The sequence below is a fragment of the Pogonomyrmex barbatus genome, unplaced genomic scaffold, assembly GCF_055798465.1.
Source record: "Pogonomyrmex barbatus isolate J1 unplaced genomic scaffold, ASM5579846v1 scaffold3, whole genome shotgun sequence".
Lineage (NCBI taxonomy): Eukaryota > Metazoa > Arthropoda > Insecta > Hymenoptera > Formicidae > Pogonomyrmex > Pogonomyrmex barbatus.
Genome location: NW_028297127.1, coordinates 18,937,855 through 18,953,547, shown reverse-complemented (window position 1 = coordinate 18,953,547; position 15,693 = coordinate 18,937,855). Strand labels below are relative to the sequence as shown.

The 15,693-nt window shown below is 40.5% G+C and overlaps 1 protein-coding gene across 3 annotated transcripts in view; it reads left to right on the top strand.

The window, feature by feature from the left end:
- The window catches only part of LOC105427783 (uncharacterized), a 65,421-nt gene extending 54,698 nt beyond the window's left edge, over positions 1 to 10,723 (top strand). Inside the window, exons 2-3 of one of the 3 annotated variants that reach the window (XR_016139782.1) lie at positions 2,475 to 2,701; positions 2,788 to 8,998. Coding sequence is in view for 1 of the 3 variants with exons in the window: in XM_089079109.1 (XP_088935235.1) it covers positions 8,858 to 9,207 (350 nt within the window). In the remaining 2 variants the exon portion in view is untranslated. Of the gene's footprint in view, positions 1 to 2,474; positions 2,702 to 2,787 lie in introns of all 3 variants that reach the window. The other 2 variants (XR_016139783.1, XM_089079109.1) reach the window with 2 other exon arrangements.
- The last annotated feature ends 4,970 nt before the right edge of the window (positions 10,724 to 15,693 follow it).

The following is a 15,693-nucleotide window of genomic DNA, read 5'->3' as shown; positions in this document are numbered from 1 at the left end:
GAAAACGTTAATAATTTTCCTGTAAGATGATAGCTCATAAATCGGTAATCATAAGGTGAGCCTCAAAGCTAAATCATGCGTGTCGGTATAAATCTACTCACTTGTCATGTTTAATAAGTTCTACACGATCTTCTCTTTTTTCCCTTTTGATTCGTTTCTTGTTCACATTTGCTCCGTACTTTTCAAGGATTTCGAACATTCGATGTCGATAATTCATTCTTTGCCGCAAACATCTTGCAACGTTGGAAGCTTATGAAGTCAGATATTTTTGCTTCGCTGTAATTCTGCGATTAAGCTGCAATTTTCTCTGGTGGGCATTTTCTTCGTGAAATCCGAACCGAATATTTTTATAACAAGTCACAAATATTTATCATACACAGATATACTTGGTGACGCGAACTAATCACGCTCTTATATTCCCCTTCATATTTCTGTCGAAAGGCAAGACGTAAAACGATATGATCGCCGTGACAATCGGTGATCTACGAGATAACTCGGTACGCGTAACATAATAATTAATAACGGCGCGAGCGCATATCAAGTCCTTGTACGAAGCGAGAGAACAATGAATATGTCGCGCGCACGTCATCGTGGTGGTTTGTTTCGTCGTCCAACCGGCTCGTGAAGTTGTACACTTCACACGCTTATCCGCGCGTTAACTCGGGTCTCGATGTACATATATTCCCCCCCCCCTCCTCCCCTAATCGGGGACCGATGTAATTCCGATATGTAACGTAATAATAATGACGAGCCGATAAAGATCTTAACAGTACCGGTCACGCCTACAACACACAAGACACGACGCCGATGTGTAGCAATACGGCGATCGTGACTGCGCGTTGGAGCGCAATGATCCTTGCGAGGTGACTTTCCTCCCGAGATAACATCAGCTACACGAAAACTAAATGGCAAACGATCATTGGGAGATTATAGTTCCTGTTTGGCCGCGTTGGCAGTTGGATCCAGTATGGATCGTTTTCTAAACCCTTTCATGCGCGATTCGAAGTGAACTAGCGATATCTTTTTTTGCACGACGCGACCAATACGCTCGAGACGTTGTGACACGTGAACAATGTTAAAGTTCACATTTTGATTTTACGCTTGTTTTTTTTTTTAAATATTGATTTAACTAATTATAGACTCACAGAAAAGTAATAAATAGCTGCAATTGACGTTATAACATTAAATAATCGCTTCTTACGTAATTGATCGTTTCGCGAAGAGAATAGGTGACGAAGTCAGGAAGAAAGACGGAAGATCGAAAGCAAATACAAAAGACGAGAGGGATAAGAAAGGGGCGGTCTTGTCGGTAAGAAACCGGTACTTGCGCATCGACAGCGAACGATGCAATGAAGCTATTAATCGTCTCTTCGAGCTACGCATTACTCGTAAATGTCGTCTGCTCGTAATTTTTGATGCTTATTATCGCGAGAACTGAACCTCTTTCGCGAAAGGAGATTTTAATATTAAAAAGAAAGATTCTTCTGCTTCATCTAAATTTTAAAGATCTGATGTTTTTATAGGTTTAATTATAAAATTTCATTTTGCTAAAAATTTTAAATAAATCTTTCAAAGTTTACACTTTAGAAGCCAAATTATTCGAATAACCGTTTAGTAACGTTACATCTATCGTGAAAAGATACACGATTATTGGAGTTATGTAACAATAACGATTGCGCCAGAAGGTATTTTTACATATGCTCGAAGATGAGACGCATTAATAATGTTTCATGCTGAAGAGTCGTTTAAGAAATATCGGTTGTGTTCAGGACGGTGCTTAATGTAAAGATACACATACCGCGTGTTTAAAATCGGCTGATAGTTAACAGACATAAAGGTAGCGCGAGGAAAAGGGACGGAGAGAAACAGCGATAAAGAGAAAGAGACAGACAAGGCCGCGCCTTAATGGAAACGAGTTAACGACCCGTAGAAACGTAAACGCAGTCACGTACTCGAGTAACGATCGACGAGTGACCAATCAGAGTGATCATTATTTATGGTTATGGGTATAGCCGCGGATCCAGTGGTTACTTTTCGTACAGTTCTGTGGATTAATTCGAGAACACACTTAACGAAGATCTCATCAGAGATTTCCGGACAACCGCGCAAAACAAGCGATATTTATAATAACATTTCAAGCAAATAAAAACTCTTGATTATAAATATATATTTTTGTCTAAAGGAACAACGTCAAAGTGAAGAACATCGATTCAATAAGATAAAAAGTGAAGGTTAAGATGAACTTGTATTTGCTCGAAATTAACTTAAATCGTAGAACCCGCTTGAAATTCCGTATTCCGATAAATGTCCAAGGCTTATATTTGTATTAACAATATCTATGTGTAAGATGTATTAATAACGGATGACATTGCGTGCACAAAGAATTAAATGGATAAATGTAAAATGTGCATTCGATGAAGTTGTTCGGAAGGACAGGAGTTTTAATCGGTATGTTTTTTCTTTTTTGTTCTCAGGACGAAGTAAGTAACGACCCACGGCGGTTACGAGCCGTACTCGGGCTAGACGAGACTAATGACGAAATGGCAGCTCGGGGAACGTGAGCTTTTCTGAACGAAGCCATTAATATGCTTATTGTGTAAGCTTGCCCGGTGCTCGATCGCTGGCATGTCTGCATTAAATCGATATCTCAATGACGCGTATGGATATCCAGTGGTTTGCAATCAGATTGATCCATCAAAGTGTAAGACGACAATAACTTTCAACTTCTCTCTGTGATTCATATTGTAATTACATAAATAATATTAATTAATATAAATTAATTCACAGTCACGTTGGAAAATACATTGGCGATTACCCATTTGTTATTTGAGAAGATGCTACTTTTTTATATGAATACCGTCTACTGTTTGTTACTTATTAATTAATTTTTCATAACTTGCTTTTTTATTTCCAATCCATTTTCTTCATTTATCCGTTTTCTCTACGTGCGCGGAATCGATATGACACATTTGAGATTAAAGAGAATTAGAACCTTCCTTAGAAACGCACCGCCATAAACCACCTTTTTCGTCGCGCCTTCGTTCTGATTCAGTCTATGCTTTTGAAATACCATCACGACGTTGACGCACGCCGGCAGAGAGAGATACAACTGCAGATCGCAAAAACCTTGCAACGTAAATAATTCGAAAATGTGGGTTACAGGGCTATCGCTATGCCGCTCGCGATATACCGCGGTATATATTTGCTCGCGGCAAGCGCGGAAAATACATAAAGCGGAATCCGCGGCCTGGATAACGAGAGCCGACGCGGAGTCAACGTCGGGCCTTAAAACTGTCAATCGGGAGCTACGAGCGAGCTGAAGGCTCGCGACTCGCGAGAGCACTCGTAATTCTCGAGAGTCGAGAATGACTCGGGGAGAATCGAGGAGACCTGCCCGTGCTCGGCTCCGTGTCGACACGCTTAGCCTCGTTTGTCCCAAGTAATGGCCGTAGTCATAACTCAAGCGGCTCCGCGCTCGCTCCTATACTATGTATCCCGACGCACATGTCCGGACAAGGACGGGACGATCGGATTCACGGAAAGAACAAGTCGATCGGCTCTCGCGAGTCTATCCGCGGTCGATCGCCTCGAACGTTCCATTCCGATTCGCGACGAGAAACGCGACGTTTGATCGGCCAATCTTCGTGTTTATTTTTGTTCGAATGCATCTCCCGTCGTTATCCGATGTATTTCACATTTTACCACGTTCTACGCTCTTGAAACACACTGTTACCTACAAGTTACCATATATATATCGGAGATATATATTTAGGAGAATGTCGCAATGGGAAAACATGATAAACAAGATAGATTATCGAATCGGAATTCAAAAGTTTTATAAGATTATCATTTTGACACAATGTAGGCTAGGGAGCCATTTGCACTTTTATTTGCGTGGCTAGAATCGTCATGAGCCGCTTGCGCGGCTAATTGGTGAAAATTGAGTGAAGTGCGTCTTTGCCGACTACATCGACTTAACGACTTAACGACGGCGTCCTCTTCCTTCGTATCATTTTATTAAACGTATCAACTCGCTGCCTTTTAACGACAGTATCATAATTATCGGCGATAAATTTCGTAAGACTGATTTAATGCAATGTGTTTGTTACCGAACTGACTCGGTCTTTAATGTAATGAAAATGACGATAGATTTGTTTTACTTTAATTAACGCATATCTTTGTATCTGTGATATTGTTTTTCAAAATAATCAACAGATCGTCTTATTTAATATCATTTTTGCAATAAGCCAGGATTATGGAAATTATATTCTCAGAGTTTGCGAGACTGCAAAAAAGTCGTTTTTTGTAACAAATCTCGATTAAATGTGCTCCATTAAAATGTACAACAATCACTTACTCCCTGTCTCTCACGCGACGAAAACTTATCATTAAGTTGTCAATGCTAGACTACCGCCGTAATCACCCGATGACATCGGTCGACGGGAAAGAGAGGAGAGAACCGCCTTTAGTCATGAATACTTAAATGACTCAAACATACGCGCGGATTTTTATTTGGGCAACTTTGTATAATCAGGTTGTATCGCGTTTCGCGCAGATCCGGCAAAATTGCGTGACGACAATTTTCAACTTCGCCGAAGATGTTGATCGCGCGCAACTGAACGAGATGTGAGCGAGCCAGAGTGTCATTGGTAAGCGAGGTACGTCGTTTCGCGTTTGTCGAGGACGATGCAATTTGTTTGAAGCCGTACGACATATCTCGCCTACGGCCACTTAATCGTACACGACTTATCTGAAAAACGTGTCTGAAGTGCAGCTAGCCGCGGCACCGAAAGATTCCCTCGATGCACCTCTGGGTGCATCGTCTACCACGATTGCCGAGTCTCATTGTATCGCAGACACGGTCTATAAGGAGAACTTGATTCATAAACGCTGTAATTATCGCGTCACGAGTGACGTTAAAGATCCGCGGTAAAGGAAGAAAGGCGCGAGACTCGGGCGAAAGCTGCGTCGTCGAGAGGTTTACGATTATTATTAGTTTACGACTGAATTCTGAAATATTCCCGACGTATTGTTTTCGTACTTTCTAATTCTACTAGATGAAATTACAGTTTAACTTTCTACATTCAGATTTCTCGCCTTGGGTCTGATAATTTATCTTTACGGATTGATTGAAAGATGGACACACGAATACGTTCAAAATGTTCAAGCGTTTATTAATCTCGTCGACGTGCATTTTATTAATCTCATCGCGTGGCATATCGAACATCTATCCTATTACACCGTCCGTTGTAAAATACCGTTTCGAATTTAACGTAAATGTTAGCGACGCGCATTTCGCTCTCCGAACACGATCGTCAGCCATTTGCTCTCCGCGCGGAATCCTACTAATTTACAGATTATTTTTAATGAATTCTAGACACCTCTCGTCCTTTTTATTCTTCGTTGCGTCTCCTTCGCGTTTCTGCCGATACGGATGTAATTAAAAGCAACGTGACAGGCAAGTCGAGCGGCAGACTCGAAAGGGCGATCACCAGAACATATAGCGTTGCTATTCGTTACGCGAGAATCGCTCGAAGGGGAAACTAGAGGCCAGTAGCTGACATCTATCTCAAGAATAGAACGAGAAAATTAGTAGTGCGGTCAATTGTCGATGGACAAGCGATCTTATATTAAGCTTTACGCTTTGTCTCGATAATTTTAACGATACTTTTTTTTTTTCATTCTTTTGACGTCGAGAAATCGAATCTTGCTTCATATTTTATAATAGAATTATTCATATGCAAATAAATAATTGGCGTGATGTTTGTTTAAATCACTCAGTGCCTTTCTTGCCGTAACAATCAAATTGATTAGAGCAATGTAAATGTCACGTCTCGCTACTCGCTACCCATGCGTGCTCGATTGTGCAGCGAAAAAAATGCAATTAAACTGACAGACCAAGCTACGAGCTGACGTCTATCTCTAAGTGTGGGACAAGGAAATTAGTGTTTCTCCGAGGTCGCACGTCGCCCCGAGGTATTCGCGCCGAGATACTTTTGGGGTTGTGCTTAGCAAGAGAGGGCGTCTTAGCATCATTGGTTTTACCCTCGAGTCTTTGGAGAGGGATTACCGTAAGTGGGAAGGGCGAGAATGAGAAGAAAGCGAGAGAGAGAGAGAGAGAGAGAGTCTGGGGAGCCGCGAGAAGCTCTTCTCGGCGCGCGTTTCCTGCGCTTGACTGCAAGACTGCCTCGCTTAAGTAATTAGACTGCCGGCTGTTCGTTACCTCAGTTATTCCTGAAGAGGAGAAAACTGCCAAGGATGGTGCGCGTACGCTAGCAACAAGCCGACACATACACCGCGATACACTGCGAGCTAGCTTGTTATTTCATTGGGATATTATTATTTTTTTTATATACTACTTCATTCCAATGCTGAAAAAAAAATTCAACAATTTGTTTGGCATTTCCTATAAAATTCTCATCGAAAGGAAATATTTCTGAAAGACGTTTATCAAGTATGACTTAACGCAACGTTGTTTATGAAATATTTCTCTTTTTAAATATTGGCACGCTGGCGAGGCAGCAGCGCGTCGCGAGCAGCCTTGCGCGATATTTTACGGACGCCATCGAGTTCGACGAAGATGAATTTCTTAAGAGATTTTTTTATGGCCACACGTGTAGAAATCGATCGCGTCGCCGGCTGTAAGAGCCAATCAGAGACGGGAAACTAACGACTTAAGTCTCAACGACGAGCGTCGATGCTTGATCGTGCGGAACAAACTGCTTTTCCGATAATATTACTTAAAGCATGTACTATGATCTTCGCTTTGAATGATTACGCGTTGTAAAACGATTTTCACTGCGAAATTCATACGTGCCGGGCAACCCTCGTCGTCGACAGTAATTTACTACCGCGCAACAACATTCGATAATTATCATTTGCAATGTAACTTATACTTCAGTCGAGTCTGTAATTTCTGATCTCTCTTGGCCGGTCAAGCGCGGATTATAGACAAACTGACGTCAAATAGATCGTAATCAACGAGTTTCCCTTCTGGTGATATTTCTTACCTTACAACACGATTATTTCACGACTATTTGATCGAAAAGTTCATCGCGAAAAAATCCACAATTTTTAAATGTAAATTCCTATAAATGGATAGAAAAAAGAACTATTTTCGAATACATAAGATATGATATATCGGCCAGCAGAAATTTGATAGACATTAAAATATAATAATTTCTATTCTATTTGTTATTTTTTAGATATTTAATTTCGTTAACTTTAATAGGCACCGCGCGATATAATCGATAGTTCAAAGTTCGTAAAAACACATTTGTAGAATCAATGCGTAGTTGTCGATTTACATATTTTTCCTCGCGTATATAGAATTTCTCGGGATGCTTGGAAACGACTGTTTGGGCGCAATGTGTGGCGCAAGCCATGATGGTCGTGAAACGGCCTCGAAATTTCCATGGATTATTCAACGGATCAGTCTGACTGATAACGCTGGCGTTGATCGTTATGATTTGATTTATACAAATTATCAAAGCAATTATCAAAGCTGCTGGTGCTGCGTACGTGTCGTAACGATCGTGCGTTCATGTCGCGTGTACGGGCGGCGCAGTGTTTATCTCGTGAATTATTAGCTGGAATTACACGCGGAAATCACGCGAGAGAAATATCCACGCGGGGAAGAAAGAGTGAATTGCGTTTAGGATCGCGTAATACGCTTCGCGCGGCCTTTATTTGGCGAAACAACGCGCCGCGCACTCGCGAATACCCGCGAGTTAGACAAGCTCTAAAAGATTTCACTCTTCGCCAAGTAAATTTTATCAAATATTTCCTTGCGCCAAGAGACAAATTATCCTTCACGTAAAAGTAATCGTTACATAGCTACTACACTACTGCACTATTTATTTTATTCCCGTTATTTCCTATTAATTATCACGGGAAGATTTAAGATTATCTCGGTATTTCTTTGTTGAAATTTGACGCAAAGCGACTCAGATCTCAGCGCACTGCGCTGACGCAACGGAAACACGCGGATGACGTCGCAGCAACATAAGATGCGCAACGTGGCGGCAATAATAATGCGTTTGATTTACGATAAAGCCGTCGCCGCCAGGTCCGTCCGTCCGACGTCATCCGGCGATTTCGTGCGGAGGACGCGTCCGCAGGCGCGATAAGGCAGATAGAATCGAGACGAAAGGATTTACTTCGTCGGCGGGGGGACGATCCTTTTCAGTTGGACGTTTATTCCATCGACGAACTTTCCGACCTCGCGCGGCTCCTCCCAAGCAACTGGCTTGTTATAGAAGACACACGCGCATAACCGGACTTAGACCCAGCTCGCGCGGACACGGGGAGAGAAAAACACTTAAGACAGTCTAGACAATAAAAGTTGCCGTAAAACTTACCAACCGGCGGTTCGTTAATTTCTCAGATTTATCGGCGTGTAAACTTGTTGAATCAATGCCTACCCGAGGAAACGGTATTGCGAAGCATTGTTTAAAACCTAACGTCTCGCGTATCGTCATTTCTGGGAGATTCTATTCTTCTGCTCGACAGAAACGATTGAGAGATTGTTACCTAAGAAAAGAAAGCTGGATACGAGAGAGAAAAATATGTTTCTGAGGTGTAATCTCTCGTTTTAATCTCGTTATTCTAAAGATACACGATTTACTTATTTTATTTTATATATAAAATGTATATCAATCTTTGTAACGGAAATAATATTCATTGTTTTGTTATATATTCTTCTAAGATAGGGTCATTTGAACATTTTTTAAATTTTATCTCAACTTGTGTGTGTGTGTGTGTGTGTGTGTAGGCATTTTTCTACGCGTTACAGAGATTTCTTTAGTTGGACATATCGACAGATACGAGTTAACGCTAGAATCATCCCGTGTTCCAGGTCCACGTACGAGAAGAGTGAAGAGGACAGACGGACGTGGCGGCGGTACTCCCGAAGAAAAACGTCCCAGGACCGCGTTCAGTGGTGAACAGTTAGCGAGACTAAAGAGGGAATTCGCGGAGAACCGATATCTGACGGAAAGACGGAGACAGCAACTCTCGAGGGATTTAGGTCTGAATGAGGCGCAGATAAAGATCTGGTTTCAGAACAAGCGGGCGAAAATCAAAAAGGCCAGTGGTCAGAAAAATCCCCTGGCGCTTCAGTTGATGGCACAAGGACTTTACAATCATTCAACAGTACCGCTTACTAAAGAGGAAGAGGAACAGGCCGCGGAGCTTCAAGCGAAATGACGATTGCAAACTTAAATAAATGCTGCGATAAAATTTAGCTTGCAACTTTGATTCTTGAATTTTATATTTGACCTCCAAGAAGTTATCAGCGAAGATTAAGTTGTCCTTTATTTAAGTTCAATTATTTTGGGCAGATTTGTTTAGAAAAATCGTAAAAAAAAAAAAATAGAATATGGCTTAATCAAATTATCACGAAAAATTCTCTCGAGACATTTCAAAAAACATTTGACGATTTCAGAATTTTATAAAATACGGAATTTTTACGAGATAACAATAATTTTGCTTTGACAAGATAATAAAGACACTTATATATTTAGGGAAAAATATTTTTGACATATTTTGTTTGATTTTGCAGATTTCTAAAAAGAAATTGAGTCAACCAAAGTGATTTCAATCTTTATATTATTTAAAAAAAAGATAAATATACAACTTATACTTTAAAGAGAGTCATATTAAACAAATTAGGCCAAAAAATTAATTAAAAAATTAATTAAAAAAAATTTAGCAGAACGGACCAAAATTTACGGTCTGTCATTTCTCTTCCTTAAAATGAAAGACTGGAGTATTTATTTCGCTAGACGTACTAGTACAACTCATTAGAGACAGTCAACTCGAAGAATTCTTGTCTTGTAATTAGCGCTTCCGATAGAACAACAGTTTGGCGAATGTCGTTCGCTCTTATTCCTCGATATAATCGTAAGAGGAAAGTTAGTTTTATCAAGATGGGGTTACACGAATTAGTTATGGTTGCCGTTCTTTGTCATCGCCTTGAAGAAAAATAAATACCATAATACTTATTCCTAGATCGCAGCACACAGTTGGGTCAGATTTAAAAAGAAAAAAATCGGCAATTCAAAGCAAAAATATTATCGCGTAAGAAACAACAATAATAGTAATTAATATTGTTAAAAAAATTGATTTTTTTCAACAAAAGAATATTGATTTTATTAGGTAACCTTCTCTCATAAAATTTGATTGAGTTTGACAAAAAATTATAAGCACATTTGATTAGCATATCATGCGATGGCATACGGCGATTAATTTGTTACAAAGGAGATTAACAAGTGCCATTTTTTGCAATTTTTCCGGCAATATTGTTTGTGTGAAAACTTACAGGACCGCCTAGTGACAAAAAGAACATAGGAATCGGGCGAATAAAAGGAAGAATAGGAGAGAACTCAGATTTTTCGTTAATTTATTGTAAAAATGTAAGATATTATATCGCGAAAAACCGGAGTGATTGCGATGTGCAATAGAAAATTATACATAATAGAAAAGTAAATAAGTGACGAGCTACGTATAAGTGTGTTGTATATGTAATCGGCGGAGCGACGTGTACATAGTTTACCATTTAGCGATGGCGTTGTCCCGATAGACTGTTTAAAATATAACTTAGCTATTTATTTACATATGGTATATGAATCGTAGCGAGAACGCATACGAACGATCGCGCGACAACTGATACTTGTAAGATTATTTAAATTCGAATTAAATATTCCCATTATGAAGTCACTGAGCATGATTTATTTTATCAATACCTACCTCTCCCATGTCACGTGAATGTTTGCTCGGATAAAATATAATCTATAGACAGACGTTAACAGCTATGTGCAAAATCGAAAAACTCGATTAATGAATTATACGGCGACATATCCACGAAATATATCACAATTGATGATTATGACAGGCAAATAAGTTTACATCACTGAAGTATAAAAAGCGAATTACATTTGAATAATATTGGACTTAAATATCTTACAAACTGTACTTTTGACATTCTGAAACATTATTTAGAGGAAATTTCTTATTAAAATTATTAAAAGTGACGCACCCATGTTGTCTTGAAAAAATATTAAAAAATAAGACCAGCATCGTTTAAATTTATAGCGTCGTTTAAATTTATTTAACTATCGTTTAAATTTATAAGTTAAATAAAATTTGTATAATGTAAATGTTTTAATTTTCTACATATTCTACACTCATACCGAATGTATAATGATCGGTTTTCGTATATACTGAGAATATTCATATAACATCTGCACACTATATCATAGTTGTATATTCTCGGGACATTTATATAGTATATCATTTATCAATCGTTTATATTCCATTTATGAATAATTCGCACGCGCGCATGTGTGTGTGTGTGCGTCTGTGTATATGTGAGAGAGACAAATAAAATAAACATGTCAAATAGATTTTTTTTTAAATATTTTCAACTATTCGACGTGTTGTAAAGAAAAGCGAGAACGACAGTTCGAGATGATCTCTATAGGGATGAAAGCAGCGGGGCGGGTCGATTCGCATTCAACATTTGGCGCATGCTTCCACCCCCGGCTCGTTTCAGGCATCGTACAAGCCCCATGAAAAGCTCCTCCTGCAGGCGAGATATCGATTGATTTACAGTCGAAAGGTGGCCATCGTTGATATCAAGCCAGCCACGCCTACGTTATACTGTAAACGCGTTGCGTGTGTTGCGTTACGCTCGCGAGTGGTATCGGTTAACGCGCGTCACACTTCATTTAACCCAGCTATGTACTATTCTTTCCCCTCTTTCTTCATATCTCTTCTTCATATTATATCGTTTACGGAAAATATTGAAATTTTTTCTAAAAACCGCACAATCCTTAGGCAATGAATCTGTTTTTCGGAATGATCCTGGGAATACAAAATATATAAACCAAAAGTAAAAAATTATTTCACCGGACTAGGGGATAAGTGTTGCATATTATTCAAAGATTTTATATATAGAATCATCTAATATCACGACAACAATATCTGTAAGAAACGCCATTATTATCGTTTTAAAAGCAGTTTTTTTTTTACTTTTAAATAAGACGAAAGGGAAAAATATTTTACGCGTTCGAAAGAAAATCGAAAGAATTTTAAATTCTTTGGAAATTGTAATTGAACGTGAAACATCTTCTGTCCTCAAAATTCAAAGGTCGAAAACCGAAGATCTCCGAGGAACATCGAAACTCGAACGTTGCTGTCAAAAGGGGTGCCCGGTAAGTAATAGGTAACATTAACGTACAAGCTACAGCAGAGTGGAAGGACTGACATGACGAATAATCGACGATAGTCACTTTCGACTAGACTTCCGTTATACCCTCGTCCACGAGAAGAAATGGCTCTCTTTAACGCTGTGACGATTAGGTATATCGATACCGTCTTGACCCAGTAAGGTTTCCTTAAAGATGGGATACAAATGTTCAATCATTATTAACTTTGACAGGATAAAGTCGCTTACAAATTTACTAAAACTTACAATTTATGCTTAAACGAATATAGCAACGCGCGTGTGCGAAATTGGCAAATTGTTATTTATTCTGAAGAAGAAAATATCGTATATCTTTTATCATATTAGACTATATGTGGTGATATTATTAATTTCGTTTTTGTTTACTCATGTTTACATTAGTGAAAAAAAATTTTTCAAAATTTCCTTACAAGCAGTTCACTCGGGAGATCTGTAATATCGAAAGGAGATGTGCATAATTTAGTCGTCGTCGCATCTGATTTTCCTCGAGCAAATCCCCGATACGACGTATACGTTCAGATTTCATGATAAAATGCCGAAATTGACCGCGTTTCGGCGCTTGGGAATATATGGAAATCCATGCCGGTCGCGTCGGTGACTAATAATAGGCCGAGATGTATACAACGACCGATCAGCCGACCACTCGGACCACTCGCCAGTGGTCAGCGGGGTCCAATACGTCCCTGTCAGATTAGAATCGCGGTACTTGACAGACTCGCGCTTCTGTCTGTCCGTACGTCCGTAGCGATGCCTCCTTTGGGCGGGGGAAAGGGGGAGGGGGGGGGAGGGGAGTCAAACGCCATGCCACGCCAGATCCATAAAGGCGATCGTTCCTGCTCCTTTGTCCCGGAATCTTTACAAATGAGATACAACCAAGAGAAAAGCGGATGCACGTGAGGGGGTACGCAGGCATTAACCCCGTCCGACCCGTTCGGCATTCTGGAAGAACCGCGTATTTATTATGCATCCGTCTCGTTGGACTTCACTTCGTGATTCGTTCGACGATCTTTCGTTACTTCATGGATACTCGATACGGGGCGATATTAACCATAGATAAGCATCCGCATTCGCATTTAGTACAATGTCGTGTCGGATTGAGAGAATTAGATTAGTTATCGTTTGACTGATCAATGAGCTTCCCCTGGTATCAAAGAATTTATTTATCGGAAACGTTCAGTCACTAGTAAGCAGTTGTAAATTGCATAGCGTTACATACAAAAACTCATGCTTTTTTGCTTTGTTCCCTGTAAACGATAATTTATATGTTTTAATATATTTAATCGCATCGTCGTGAGACGATAAACCGGAATCGTTTCCGATGAAGTCACAGCAACGGTATCGTTATTCTTTAACCCGGTTGCCAGATTGATAAGAAAACGCTGGGATCATTATCTAAATACAACCGTACTTCCTGCTACTTGTGTACGAAAGTAGCTGGCCTTCCTAGAATTGATGAACGGGAAATTGAAGGCATTAACGGTCTTATTTCTCTTGCAAGTAGAGTAGTGAACGAGTTTCATTGCTTCCCTGTTACTCAATAAGGCGACTGTGTGGAAAAAGCGATAAATATCTTCCAGATAATTATTAGAGATTACTCAATTAATAATAAATTTACCAGCTCCTTAGTAGCCGGTTATCTCAAAAGTATTACATATGATTCGGATATTCGAAAATTCACGTTTTTACGGATGCAGGATTTAAACGGCAAAGAGCAAAGAGCGGCAAGGTAGCTCGCAGATTAATTATCGTAATATCGCTGATACTCGGTATCTATTACACGCAGACCAACTGACACGCCGGTGATCGTTAACTAAACGATGAGAACCATCGTGTGGGACGGGACCGTGGCAAAATCTACGGCGGATCGATCGACCTCCGCGAACGAGGCGGCTAATGCGTAATGGTAGATACGCCGATAAGAGCGTCGCGCTATCAATCGACACACGCTGCGCTCGCACACGCATTCCTCTCGACGCGTCTCTTTAGCGCACCACCGATATTATCCGCGCGCGTCGACCGGTCACGGCGCAGCCTCTCGAAACCGATCGTATCTCTCCGCGGCATGGTTCTTTTTCCCGGCGTTATGCCTCCACCTGGTCTCCCGGCACGACTCAAGCGCGACTCGGCGCGCGGCGTTCACGCTCGGCTATGCCGGGATTAAGAGGAGGATAATAATTCGTGGCGGCCGTGAGAGATCGGTGCGACTCCGGAGAGATCTCCGAGGATGATTGTCGTTGGCGAACGAGGCATTAGTCGCACGGTAGCCGATGCCGATGGATACGCACTCACCTTCGGTAGGTGGAGGGAGGAGGGGGGGGGGGGGAGAGGGATGAGGCAACGTGGAAAGCGACGTCGGAGGATCTGATGCTGACGGGTATTAAAATTAATGGTCAGCCGTGTACGCTGACGTGTCACCTTATACCTCCATGCGTCATTTTGATTGACTAATAAATTATCTCTCTGGAAGAGGGAAGGGGGCCGAGAATTTTGCGCGCGATGGCCGACGATCTTCTCGCATCGCATTTTTTCCCTTCTACGGAAAAAAATGCGTCTTTTGTGATTTTTTTTTCTGATATTGCTGCCTGACAGCAAAGATGGAAAACGGTTACATTAATAATGATCAATGATATTTTTGATGTGTAACAAGACCAAAAGAAATTATAGAATTTCATTTTTTATTGTCACATGGTAATAACAATTATATTTCTGAGATGTTGTTGAAAAACATCATTAATATATATAACTGCATACAAACGAGATAATAATTACAATGATAAGTGTGAGTATAAATCAAAATTATGAAGAAATCGAACGCGTATACGTATAAGATTGCGAATATCCCGGGCATGAGAGAAAAAAAGATCAACGGCTATATTGTTATATTATAGCATCATAAACGACGCATTTCTGCCGTTTTAAAAATACCTCACGATTCTGCCTTGATATTCCAGTCTAGACCGTTTAACGCGCGATTCCAGACGCACCACGGTCATAATAACTCGTTGTCTCGCGAATTTCCCCGAAAGAGAGCCTCAACCAGGTTTTAATGGCTCAATCCGCATGTTCCGACAACATGATGTGTGGGCCAACAGTCGCGTGGTCCCCTCCGAAATTTTCTTTTGGCTCGAATTCCCATGGAAGGCGCGTTACCCGGGCATCGACGGGACAAAACTTGCGCGTTGCCTTGTTTTTAGACGCACGAGTGGCCAAATGACTGGGACGCGCTGCTCTCATGCATGAATGCAACGTCAGCTGCCATCCCGCGACATAGCGAACTCTTCATTAACTGTGCGGAACATTACGCGATGAACGCGCGCGAAAAGCGCGAGGAGTATATTTCGCAAAACAGTCCAAGTGAAATTCATATTTCGTTTTTGAAACGACGACACTCGCCTCTGCACGAAAAGTTAGCGCTATGAACAAACTTAATAACTGAAGTATATAAT